Source organism: Anneissia japonica, unplaced genomic scaffold, assembly GCF_011630105.1.
Source record: "Anneissia japonica isolate Jap-2015-1 unplaced genomic scaffold, ASM1163010v1 scaffold2994_len2133135_cov197, whole genome shotgun sequence".
In the NCBI taxonomy this organism is placed as follows: Eukaryota; Metazoa; Echinodermata; class Crinoidea; order Comatulida; family Comatulidae; genus Anneissia; species Anneissia japonica.
In genome coordinates, this window is record NW_022728550.1 from 1,228,397 (window position 1) to 1,242,526 (window position 14,130).

Below are 14,130 nucleotides of genomic sequence, written 5' to 3' on the forward strand. Positions count from 1 at the left end.
TATCAATAAATCAAATCAAATATTTAAAAGCATTTTAAAAAATAAGTATGAGTAATGAGTGACCTGGTCTAAATTCATACATTAAAGATTTAAACTTCTAATCATGAAAAGAGCAGGATACGCTGCCCGATTCACTTATGAAAATAAACAATAGTAACTTTTCTTCAAGATATAGAAACTGATTCTTTTGACTAATATTTTATCAATTCATTCTAAAATTCTGATCCTCTGATGCAATAACTTCAGTCTAAATCGACAACAATAAGGGCAACTGTCAAACACAAGATACACAGTGAGAAACATGCTAAGACACCTACTGGGTATAAGGCCCACCCATGCTTATACAAATTGAAAGTGTAACGGAAAACTATTCAATACAAAAGCTTGGTTACTCCCTGTATCAACTTGCAAACCAATGTCTGTGTGAAAGTCTGGTCAGTAATTATTATAAACATTTGAAAATACTAGTATTACTTGTGTGTTGGAATGTGGCTGCAAGGGGCAGGCACTAATCAAACACTGTATTGTCTAGCATCACAAGTAGTTGTCCACAGGATATTGCTCTTGGAGCTTAAAGTGATGTAAGGAATGTCTTATTTAAAGGTCAGACAACATTGAGAAATACAGTACAGTATAACAGGTCTGAAAGTTTCAGAATCAATTCCTGTTTCTATTATTATAGTTTACTAAATATTAATAAAATAAAAGTAAATATTAGAATTAAAAATATGAATACTTTGGATGTGTTTTGCTGTTATCATCAATTTTGCATCCATTTTTTTTTTTTTTCAAAAATCGATTTAATTCTGTATAGCCTCTCTTTCAATATGACATACACTTTGCTCAATTATAATGATTAGTTTTCTATCTATTTGGGCATGGTGATGAGGATCTGGGTGAAGTGTTTAATTGAACCATTCGAAAGGCTTCACGCATCCTAATTAAAGAATCTTCAATTTTTTCTGTTTTTATACGGTTTTTTTTGTTTTTTTTCAAGCAATAACAGTTCCTTTACCTTGCTTCTTGCAATTAGAACACAACATCAATAGACAATTTTTCACATCTTTAAACAGGCCTGCTATACTGCATTATAGAACATCAGGATGCAATTACTGCCTGTGGTATTGTAATTAATGCCCATTGCTATGCATGCATTATTGCCCATCCAATAATTTCAATTTTTAACAAAGCAACATTTACTATAAGCAGATATCATTTATAAAGCGGGAGACAAAAGTAGCCATGTGGTATATATCATCATATACCAACCCACAATATTACGCTATGAGAACATTATAATAACGATACAGCTTGGTGATAAAAATGTTATTTTGTAGAATTATATGTACGTACTTATAACCTAATTTTACAACGTCTAAACGTTCTTACAATGTTGTGTGAACGTTATTTTGTGACAAACCTTATCACAACGTTCGCGAACGTTAAAAGAACTTTTTGTGTTCGCTGGGTACAAAGGTATATTTGATATAAAACTAGGTTTGATGAAACTCATTGGCACTAACAATTTTAGGAAAATAAATTAAATCATACCAAAAATAAATTCAAATTGTTGATACATATATCAAATAAAAAAAAAATTTAACAAACCATTCACCACAAACTGTATATTAAAATGAAGTATTCTTTTTCCAAAATTATATATCTTGATCTCCTTATTCTCATATTATAGTAGTTTAATTTGCACTGCTGACCATTTGTTTTTGCTTAACTATCCATATACAAATTATAAATTGCCTAACTTCCGAATACTTACAAGATCACAGTTGATTCCTCCACTGGTGATGATTCAAAATAATTAAGTCAAAGGTTAGGCCCTATCCACTTGGCATTACGCTTCACTTACAGGGGCGTATGGTGAAAAATCTAAGGGGGGTTCGAAACGAAAGCGCAGGGGGAAAGCTGAACTCGGAGCAATTTAACGAACCTTTTAGAATTCGTGGGGTGCGTTATTTGTGAGTGAAGCGAGCATATTTAAAGGGCACTTTCTTCACGGTACGCCCCTGACTTAGTACTAGGTAGTGTATCCAAATGGTAATTGGAATGTCTTGAATTTGAATCCTGATTTATAATTATCATGTAATGTAATGTATTTATATTTATATAAATACATTACATGTATTTATATTTATATAGACTGAAGTCTCAAAACACTCGATGTGTGGACTAGCTCTTCAGCAACTTGCTTCTCCCCTGAGGGTCTCTTCATATCTGAGCTACCTGGTAAACCGGTACCAGCTACTCTTGTCTGTCCACAACATGGGCTGTATGGACTAGTACACCGGTATAACCCTCTATGCATCACAAAAGATGTACTGGGTTCTTTAAAGTGCACATGAGCCAAATTGTGTACACTAATCCTACATTTTTTAGTCCTTATCTTCTATATAATTTCCAAGATCACTCAGGGTTGTGACCTAAAAGTATTTAATGATCCAAGTTTGATTCCCTGACCATACATGATACAATAACTTGATCATTTGATATGAAAATGTACATCACTGAATATTACTAATCTATTAATGACTTCCATAAGTAAACCTTCAATATAATGTAATTAAAATATTAATTGCTTTTCACCATTAATCACCATACCTTGGAATGCATGTATGCTGTGAGTGAGCATTCATGATGGATATACGGTACTGTACATAAAGACTTTTTAGAATCAACATAGTTATTTCTTTTTTATTAACAAGTGTTAATACAGCTAGTGCCGGTCCCTCTACAAGAATAGGTCCGTAAGGACTAGTGATTACTATTTCCTTCTTTAATGTTACTGGTGCTTTAAGTAAAAAATAAATTACATTCATCCCGCACACTGTATGAAATGCCTGAGTGTATGCATGCAACTCACAAGTAAAGCATGTGCTCAATTTTTTGAAGAACATTAAAATAACAGCAAATATTATAAAGACTCTAGAGCTTGCTTTCCATAAAATTGCTACACAATCACTGCACCAATCACTACACTATGTACTGTAGCTCTCCTTGATGCAAGTGTGTGTAACACGCCATTTTACACATGGCCCTGTTCAGGCAATTATAAAATGTTAGGCTCCCAGAAATAAAAATTATTATTAGACACTTTCATATTGACCAAAATCATTCCCTATGACTATTAGATCATAAAATGTAACATTTTAATAAAAGACTTTTTTTATTACACTATAAAGGCCTCCAATCTAACATCACCAATATTGTTTTTGTGCCGCATGTGAGTCATACAGTTTTACTTATCATTATGATGTGAAAACAAGTATGTCTACGTCTTCACAGAGTCTATCAGCATTACATCATACTGCAAGGGATTCTAATCCTATTTAAGTATACTAAAAGTATACCAACGTTAGACTCATAACTTCCTTAATAGCTGAATAAATCTAGTCCCATGTGATCATGAGTTATAGACCTACCATACTATGACCTAAGATGGCTCCCATAATCAGACCAGGTATACACAGAAGGAATTTTTCTAGTCAGTAATTCTTTAGTCCATGAGCACTACTTCTGAGCACTCATTAAATAATACTTCTGAGCATAAGTACTTAATTAAAGGAGTCCAATATGTTTACATTTTCTATAGGGATAATGTCAACTCAGCCTAAACTAACATGTGGGACTATAACTTACTGTAATCAACAATTATATAGAAGAGATTCAGGACACTATATAGATCCCAGTGCTATTATTGTCTTTACAGCTACCTGCAACTCTATTATACTAATTAAATTTCCAAGAAATGAATTACACAGTTCTATGTACTGTATTTCATAAAATAAGTAAATATGTGTGGTTTTTTTTTTAAATGTCTTCAGTAGACTAATTGCAAATGAGAATTTGATTCATGGTTGCAGGCTATATCGTATAGTACTTTAGGAATGCTACCTTTAAACTAAAATCACAAGAGATTTAAAGGAATATAATATAGCAAAGTATAATTTAGCAATGTAATCTATTTCCTTGAAAGACAGAGGGAAATATTCTCACCTACTGCACAGTATAATTTATGGTTCACAATACGTCATAAGTTAATATTTACAATAAAGGTATAAGGGATGAACCCTGGCACGCTGGTTCCATGAACACATCTGTATTCAGTGCTTTAAAATTTCATTATGCAAATTCATGTTGCATTTCATCAGCATATACATCAGCTGCATTTGGAATAAATGTTCTTACCAGGAAAATACCTTTGTAATGCATGTAAATTTAAATTGGCTAAGGCCTCCAAAAAACATTTCTACACTCTTTAAATCGCATTATTATTTTGTTCGATGATTAGGGTCTAATTTCAGTTTCAATATAAATTCAATGTAGTTTCAATTTCAATGCCCTTAAGCTTTTTCATATTGGACAAATCAAATTGAGTCTGAATCTGAATTATGAAATAGAACCAATTTTGTATAGTACAATGACATTTAATTCACAAAATTTGGATGTTAATTGTTTGCAGTTGAAAATTAATGTTCATATTATTTCTTAACTTCAAACACTGAAATCACTCTTTCATTTAAATGCTAATAAAAAAGTAAATTTAAATTATCAAATATGGTTCATTTATGTGATATTTTCAACTAAATATTCATATTGTATCCTATATACAAGCAATTCACTAAAAGATCAGTTTAACAAAATGCAAGAAACAATTTTTAATTAGTCTAGTTGGTGAGTAGTTAGATGCTTTGACTGGTGAGTGGGGCCACTAAAGAATAGGCAGTGCATTACTTTATTTGAGGTATAATACTTCATTGCAATTCCCCAATTCAACAGCCTACACCATATAATTCAATATGATTTGAAAATACGAGTCTTAAGAAACTCTTAAAATGCCAGGGAAAGAATATTCTTGAGTAGAAACAAGTAGGTCATCTAATATCTTTGGAGCAAAAACAGCAAAACCTCTCTCACCGTAGTTTTATGATGACAGAGGACAAACAAAATGGATGAGCTAGTTGTAGACAAGTGGTAAAGCAAAGTTTAATCAGATCAGAAACATACAATATATCAGTGATTTATGTAAGGATTTGTAAGTAAAATGCATCAGTTAAATCATTTAGCAGAAAGACAGACTCTGCATGGTCATAGGCAATAATGAATTCATAAGGATTCTGTGATGGATTCATATTCACTTTCACATTCAATGTTTTCTTAGTCTTATGAGCTTGATCCTTCATGTGATCTGTTCATATGATTATTTCCCTTGAATATTGACATGCCTTTACTTGGCCCCATCACATGACTATTATGAGGTCCCTTCAAAAATTGTACTATACAATATGTGGGAATATTACACATCTAACCCTGGCACACTGGTTCCATGAACACATCTGTATTCAGTGCTTTAAAATTCATTATGCAAATTCATGTTGCATTTCATCAGCATATACATCAGCTGCATTTGGAATAAATGTTCTTACCAGGAAAATACCTTTGTAATGCATGTAAATTTAAAAGACTTATTTCGGCAAAACTCACCAACACGCCAGTTAGTTTACCCATCCAGTGCGAACAGAATTAGAAACTTACCTCTCAGATAACTTACCAGAGCAGCACGGTTAGTTTAGCCGACTCTGGTTTGCCCTGGAAAACTAACCGAGCTAGTTTTACTAAGATGAAAAGTCCAGTGCAAATAGCGCCAGTCGGTTAGACTTTCTGAGTCACTGAAGCACATGACCTTTACCGCTTGGTGGGCTTTCACGACTCGGTTAGTATTACCAATACATATGGTAAAACTAACCGCATCAATCCAAGTGCGAACAACAGTAAGATTTAATCATTGGAATCTTACCCACAGGCTCAATAAAATCTTCCCTTTTTTTATTCCATTGTGACTGCGGCTATACAGTATGGTGTAATTATGTAAGATTGTCTACAAAACCAGTGGTGGCGACAGTGGGGGCACCCCATTGGACAAGCCAAGCCCCCCCCCCATCGGCCAAGTTCGTCGGGCAGTCGGACCAAAAACAATTTAAAATAGTCAAAACATTTCTTTCACAGTTGTTGAGTGCCACTTCTGGCCATCCAGAGGTCCCTATTTTTAAAATCTCATTTGGGAGGGGACACCCCTCCCAAACCCTACTGCTCCTCAGGGATACAAGCTTAAGCCCCCCTATTGGACAGCTTAGTCCCGTACGAAAATGCCACCACTGTACTAAACATAAATACAGTATATCATAGTCCTACAATATGCTATTCATCGATGGATATATCACAACATGTCATTTATTTATTAACAGTCGATTAATAACAATTAACATGGCAAGTTTTTCATTAAAAGCTTTATGATTTACACAACAAATTATTTGAAACTCCTTTGAAGAAGGCATCAAAGCTTCCATAGAAAACTCAGGTATTTGTGATGTTGCTTGGAAGCAAATTTATACTGTAGTTTTCCATGGAGCTCAGGAAGAACCTTTCAAAAGGCTTGACATTCAAAGACATGGTTTTAAATTGGCACATACAGTAATAATGTACAATAGAATTATATAAAATATATTTTAACATACATAGGCCCATAGTAGCATCTACATCAATTAATCATACTATTTAATAAATAATAGTACACTGGCATTTTAAATAGGCTTGGAACTTAATACAAGCTGGCCCTAAATTCGTCGTTCACATCACGAACTAACACAATCAAAGTAGATTGTGTTAGTTCGTGAAATCACAGTAGCGCGTCAAAACGAGCGCCTATTGGTTGTCAAGCAATTTTGCATTCTTTACCACACAAAAAGTCCTTAACAACAGCGCGTATTTTGACGTGCTTTCTTGATTTCACGAACTAACACAATCTAATTTGATTGTGTTAGTTCGTGATGTGAGCGACAAATTAATCCACCAATATCCCATGTCTGCTGTGGGATTAATCAATACATTAATTTTGAATAATTGTATTGTTTAATATTCATATCTAATCATTTTCCATATCTAGTATTGATTTTTCATGTGTTTGTAAAATTGGATTTTGCTGATCGATTGTCACTAACAAGATTCTCAGCAGCAAAAAACAATTAAATCTGTACCTAAATATCTCAATCTGAATGCATCTTCAACACCGAGAATTGAATAATCTAGGTTTCGGGGCTCATATTTAATTATTAAATAACATGTGAATACCAGGTAATCGTTACTATGGCTTGTACCAATGGTTACTCTAGGTGGGACATATTGATTAGTAGACAGACTAGGATGATATAATGCTTTAGAAAGCTGTAGAACATGTCTGTGTTGTGCACAATGCTGTCACATAGTCAAAACAATGAGGATTTCACTGAAACACCGTTCAAGTGACTGAAGCATTGAAATAGGATTGGCCTTGACTAGGAATCCGACCCCTGAAACTTGTCTATGAAAAAAATTATAATATAGTGTAATATGCTCTCTGAAAGGATATATAAATGACACACTCATTTAACTCTCATTTTTAAAATGGACTGAAATATTTTTGCTTGGGATTAAAATAATAAAATACTACCAAATTTTAGCCAGAAATTTTAAGAATTAAAAAAAAAATAAATTTAATGGCCATCTCAAAATCACCCACCAAAAACATACTACACTGATAAAAACACCAATGCCTATTTTCTCTATGAATAGCTACAGTATAGCTACAGTATTAAAACTTAAGAAAAATCAGGAATACGCAACAATGTGTCTGGCTAAGCGTGAAAATCCATCATATTTTATCTTACAACGAATACATTTTTAAAACACTGAAACCACTGAAAAATTAAATAAATGATAAGAATATATTTTCAAAATTAGAACGTGACTTACATCAATATTTCCATTTTCTTCAATAGTCGGCGGGGGCGACGTTGGACTAGATGCCTCACGACTCAGTGCTGCAACAACAAGTAAGGGAAGATGAGTTAAAATCATTCATTCGATAAAGCTAATAGCAATTAATCTCAAACAAGTGTCTTCGTCTAGAGAGCAGCCAATTTCTGTGATCAACATTAAAACTGCATGAATAAGTAATAACTGCAGCTAATTACAATACCATGGTGATATGGCAAGGGAAATGTGTTTAATAAAGTTGATGATAGCAACTATAAATCATGTTAACATATTTGGTGTGCCACATTTACTTAGAAGAAGCATAATAAGATAAATATAACTATTTTATTTTTATCTTGCTATATATTTTATTCTGTTTATTTTATTCTATCCACATCATTTAATTTGTACTTATTTATACAACTGCAATGAAAAATTAAATATTAATAATATAAAAATCACAATGAAGTACATTTTAATTAAATGTACTGTTACTACCCTATATGGACCATGTACTACCAAGCTAACAATTTATCAGAACATTACTGGTTAGCATTAAAATTAGGGGTTTTTTTTCGTTAAACCAAAAGTAAGTAGGCCATTAACATAATTTCTGACTTACGTGGACAGGATTAAATCCTGTAGCACTAAAATAAATTTACAAACTACTAAACAAACAATAATTTATTTTTTGATAAACTTTACATCAAAACTAGTTTAATTATTTACATAATAAACCAGTTCAAGCTTCCAGATTCTAATCCATGCCAATTACCCATGCCTTTGGGATCCCCAAATGTCTGGAAACTAATTTGCTTAATGGTTAAATTAAATATTAATTGGCATTTTGTAATCACAGTCCATTTACAGTATTACCAAGGATAAGAATCTAATGAGATGTAAAACAAAACTCACATTTATTACAATTACAATAAGCAATGTAGTATTTATCCAATGCTTAAGTGATATTCAGTATGCAAACTATATAAAAATGTGTAGGACTATCAATCAACAGGGCAACATAACTTGATGCTACATCTCTCCTAATCACAAGATAAACAACTCCATCACAAGGCAATATCACATCTACATGATCACATCAAACCACATGATAAATAGCTCAAACATGAGACTATATCATGCCAAATCGCATACTGAACAGCTCCAACATGAGGCTTTGTCACTCCTAATAGCAGAATGTTAGCTTCATTATGAGGCCTTACCACATTATGAACAGCTTCAACATTACACCACATACCATACCCATGATATGAGACTATGTCACACCCAATCACATTCACAGGATGAATAGCTAAAACATGAAAATACTGTATATCATACCCAATCACATGACATGAAATTATATATCATACCCAATCACATGACATGAAATTATATATCATATCCAATCACATGACATGAGATTATATATAATAATAATATCCAATCACATGACATAAGATTTATATATCATACCCAATCACATGACACAAGACTATATATCATACCCAATCATATTACATGAGATTATATATTAAACCCAATCACATGACATGAGATTATATATCATACCCAATCACATGACATGGGATTATATATCATATCACATGACGAGATTATATATCATACCCAATCACATGACTTGAGACTACCCAATCATAAGTTAAACGGTTCAGATTGTTTAGATTGTCAATAGGTACTAAACTCACTCAAATTGATTAAAACATAGTATAAGATTGTTACTATATCTATTTTATAGGTTTCCTTAATCAAATCTAAATTATATGATGACTGTATGTAGGTCCAAGTTGAAACTCTAAAGTTAAAAAACCAAGATTAGCCTGACAGAGAATGGCAATTCATTAATACCTATGGTTAGAAGATAAAGTACAAACTGTATATTTATAAATATACCTTTCTCTTTCTGACTTGAAGAGTTGGGAATATATTGGAAAGTCATTTTATAATTAAAATACTACAACATACAGTATCATAAGTAAATGGTAGTCAGTTGTAAATTCATTTGGGGTATGGAAGTCACATTTGCTCCTCATGAAACACCCTGATGCATCTTAGAGTCGGACCCACCCCTGGTTGAATTTATTGTAGTGATACCATACAGAACTTACTGTACTTTTATAAAATGTAAACAATTATAAGATGATTACCAAATTAAACAAACTGATAGTTTTGGGGTTGGAAAAAATAAGCAAATATAATACGAGTTATAATGATGCAAAAGATATTATTGGTGACAAACAGTACAACAGTAACAAGCTCAGAAAAGCTCACAATGCTAGAATGGGTATGCTGACAGTTCCCATACCAACTAAAGTTCAAATCTTTCTCAGCATGTTGTTATTAATTCTAAGCACTTCTGTAGAGGCAGTCGCTTGTATATTAGAATACTGTGAAAGATAGGCACTCGTGAATCATCTTTGTCATCTGGTCGTAAAGTTTTATCAACCTCATAATTTTAGTCTGTGGAAAGTCTGATCATCTCAAAAGTATAGATTGCCATTTTAAGTACTTTTCATTGAGCTTGATTCAAGTAATTAGAAGACATCTCTAATTAAAATGTGAGAGAGAAATGCAGTTGAAAAATTCAAATGCAACATTTCAATTAACTTCATAACCTTTGAACTTCTGACCTTATACGGCAAAGATTTAAATTAAACTTTAATTTAAAAAACAAATATTTTTATTATTTCTGAATAAAATATTTAACACTTCAGTTTTATTCAAGATAATTTATCATCCAATGATTTAAAAATATATTTTATTATTCATGTACTGCTAGACTAGTTTATTTTGGTTAATACTATTTACTGTATTCTGTCCTATTTGCTTCATAATCATGCGTGGGACTGTATTGTACATTCTATCAGCTAGTAAACATATCTTAATATAAATTCATGGTTCCCCAACCTTTTTAGACTGGGACCCATTTCAAGTTAACTCAAAATGTCATAGTCCTATAGGTATCTATTTCAGGGATAGTGCCAACTTAATAGCTGACATCAGTCGCATGCCAACGATATCCTACTACTATGAGTTTATTTTACGATAGTTGGGCTTAGCTGAGATTTATATGACTTTAAGCTATGTGGCATTACAAAATGCTTGCATTCTTTAATAAACACAGAAAACTTGATGGCTCATAAGACTTCTTTTAGTGATGTGAAAAAGTCATGTTAAAATGAATGGATGACTTCTTCAAATAAATCAAGACATCACTGTGGGATCAGAGTGTATTAAGGCTACTTTAATTATAAATCCTACATTGAATTTATCAATACAACTTGTGAAGCTCCTAAGAATTTAAAAGCTCTATTGTGTTCTATCCCAAAACCACCAATTCATATTTTATTTAATATCTATCTCAATAATTTGCATTGTAAAAAAAATGCATGTCTTTGTTATCGAGCTTCCAAATTGATGACTCATAAAGTTTGTGGATACTATCACTATTATTGAAGATATGTATTGAAGAAGATTGGCACACTAGGTGGTTTAACTGTATACTGCATTATTTTGACCATCTTGAACAATGCTGAATGCAATGCACCTTATAGGTGAATATTGAGAGCATTTGGTAATAAAACACAAATCAACTGTACAATATATAAATGTGTCATTATTTATTAATTCTTTATAAAAAAAATTGTTTTTGTACTAAAAGTTTGTTTTTATTTGTCTCACTAAATGACATGTAAACAATAAATTAAACAAAAAACAGATAGATACAGTAAATGATATATTATTATTAGGCAAATATAATGTATTCTGATTTAACCTTTCTATCTTGTGTCTGTAATAACATTTTACCTATTTCGGTACGGGACATGTATACACCTATATGTATTACAGTACGTCTATTTGTGTAGTCAACAGTACATACCTAGACATACTGTAATTTAGCTAGGGTTACTGTATTTCACATATGTAAGAAAATGTAACAAACTGGGATATCCCTCAAAATATACACACGTAAAAACCACAAGAATAACCTACAGGGTTAGAGCTAACTGTATGACCTACCAGATGTTATGTATTAAAGATTAGAATGAATCATATACTGTATATCCAGGCTGTGTACTTTACTAATTCATGTCTTAACAAATCCGCTTTCCTTGGCCATGCTTCGATGGAAATCCTTGTGTGCACAATACAGTATCTTAACCTTTAGAGGCCTTGCTATATCTTACAAGTTTTTCGGGGATATTAAGCTCTATCAAATTTTCTTTGACAAAAACTGTTGTGTATACTCATGATGTGCCTATATTTCTATTTTATTCAGCTTTAGGTGAGACTTTTGTTATTCCTTGTTTTGCATACTTATTTTTTTAAAGATTATCTGAGGAGGGCGGAGTTTACTCTATGGGTGTGTTGTGTGTGTTGTATTCAGTAATAAATATAATAATAATGTTATCTTATTGAGCGCATGTATCCATCTCTGGGAGCTGCTCCCAGCACCGTTTTCCACATGCAAATGGCAGCCTTATCTTTTCTGCATTTACTTATATGTAAATGTGTCATATTAGGCTTTATCATGGATTGTATTTTTTAGTATATCATACAATTAGGATTCTGGGTGTGTACGACATCATGATCAATTTCATTACTCTCTCTCATAATTGGACATTACCCTTATTAACGCATAAAACTGATATTTCATGAATATTATTCACAAAGGCACTTTACTGCAATTCATATTTCAAATCATCGCACTTTGACTGAATCATATTTTAACAAAGAAAAAGCAGAAACTGTAGGATGCAAATGCGCTTAACCAAAACAAAGAAAGCTGAGTGCTGGTACTGGATTGGCTTGTCATGCCGAGCTGAGCAACCAACACGCAATGAGCATTTTTATCTGCTGGCCAGAATAAATATTACAAATTTTAAATAAAAATACAACAATTATATCATGTTGTATTAATATGGGATAATTTTCTACAAAGGAAACAGCACAATATAGAATAAATTCTTTTTCATTAGCTGGACGATAAGGTTAAATATATCATTGCAATTATGAAATCACCGTACAATAATGTAATGTTACAAATATGTAACATTTGTAAAATACTGTATTCTATATTTAAAAAATATATATAGTTATATTATAGTACTATGAAGAAAGTAGAAGTAAAGAAAAATAACCTGCCACACACAAAAAAATTAGGTACTGTACTTGCAGTTTACACACTGAAATTGTTTTTTTTTAATCATCTGTTAAAAAATAACTTTCAAATCAAAATTTAATTATAATTCCACATCCTTCTTGTATGCATCTCACAATCTATTGCCAACGCTAAAAAAAAGACATCTCATTTATAAAGGACAAAACATTAATAACTATGTAATAAGTTCCCAGAAAGGAAGAATCTAATCAATGATTCAATGTTAATAATTAGTAGTTCTAAAAATACCAATCTATTTTACTTACATCTTTTTAAACCTTTTATGGAAATTCTTCTTCTGAATTGTTTGAAGCGACTGGTTGTCTCCTCAGCCCCCTCCAACTTGTCATTGCGTTCATTTGCAACTGAAAGTATAACGAAAGGTCCACGAATTAATCTCAGATACGATAGTATAATACATAATTGGAGTATGTATTATACGATAGTATAATACATACTCCAAGTATCAAAATGCACGCCATCCTGTCGGGATTCAATATTTCAACATTAATGATGTTATCATCAGGAAAGTATAGCAGTAAGAGTGAAATCAGTTATAAGGATGCGTGGGCTTATACTTGAGAAAGAATTTATTTTTCCTCATACGTATCTCTACCTGACATCTACCTACTGCATAGTCAGTCTCATAATCACATAAAAAATTATTTGAACTTGTGCCTAATTATCCATTAGGCCTACTCTAAATAAATCAGTCTAAATCGGTTATCCTTGTAGAGTATCTACCAATCCACATACCGCAAAACTTTGAATTGAAGCCCTGGGATTCCTTTTTTTTTTTTGTGAACTTTGGATGGGCTTCTTTTCGAGGCCACTTTTTTGAATCACTACTATAAAATAATAAGTACTGTAGGGCCACTGCTGTAACATCAATCTGTACCCTGGAGTGTGTTAACCAGCATTAAATCACATAAACCTACATATAAACCAAGTGTTTTTAATTTATTTTGTTTCTTTGAAATTCATGACAGTGTATGTACTGTACAATCTCGAAAAGAAGTTTATAGCATGGTTCACGTCGAACTTTTATCTAGATATACATCCACTTAACTAGTTAAAAGTTCGACGTGAACCACTCAATTATAGCTAGATAAAGGAATTAAGTCACTTAAGTTAAGTGACTTAAC

At 32.2% G+C, this 14,130-nt stretch overlaps 1 protein-coding gene across 3 annotated transcripts in view; it reads right to left on the reverse strand.

The window, feature by feature from the left end:
• LOC117114287 (cyclin-dependent kinase 14-like) overlaps window positions 1–14,130 on the reverse strand; it is a 57,729-nt gene that overhangs the window by 40,850 nt on the left and 2,749 nt on the right. For all 3 annotated transcript variants that reach the window (XM_033257907.1, XM_033257906.1, XM_033257908.1), the window contains exons 2-3: window positions 13,252–13,350; window positions 7,801–7,868 (exon numbers count right to left, since the gene is read on the reverse strand). In XM_033257907.1, the coding sequence (XP_033113798.1) occupies window positions 7,801–7,868; window positions 13,252–13,350 (167 nt within the window). The remainder of the gene's footprint in view (window positions 1–7,800; window positions 7,869–13,251; window positions 13,351–14,130) is intronic.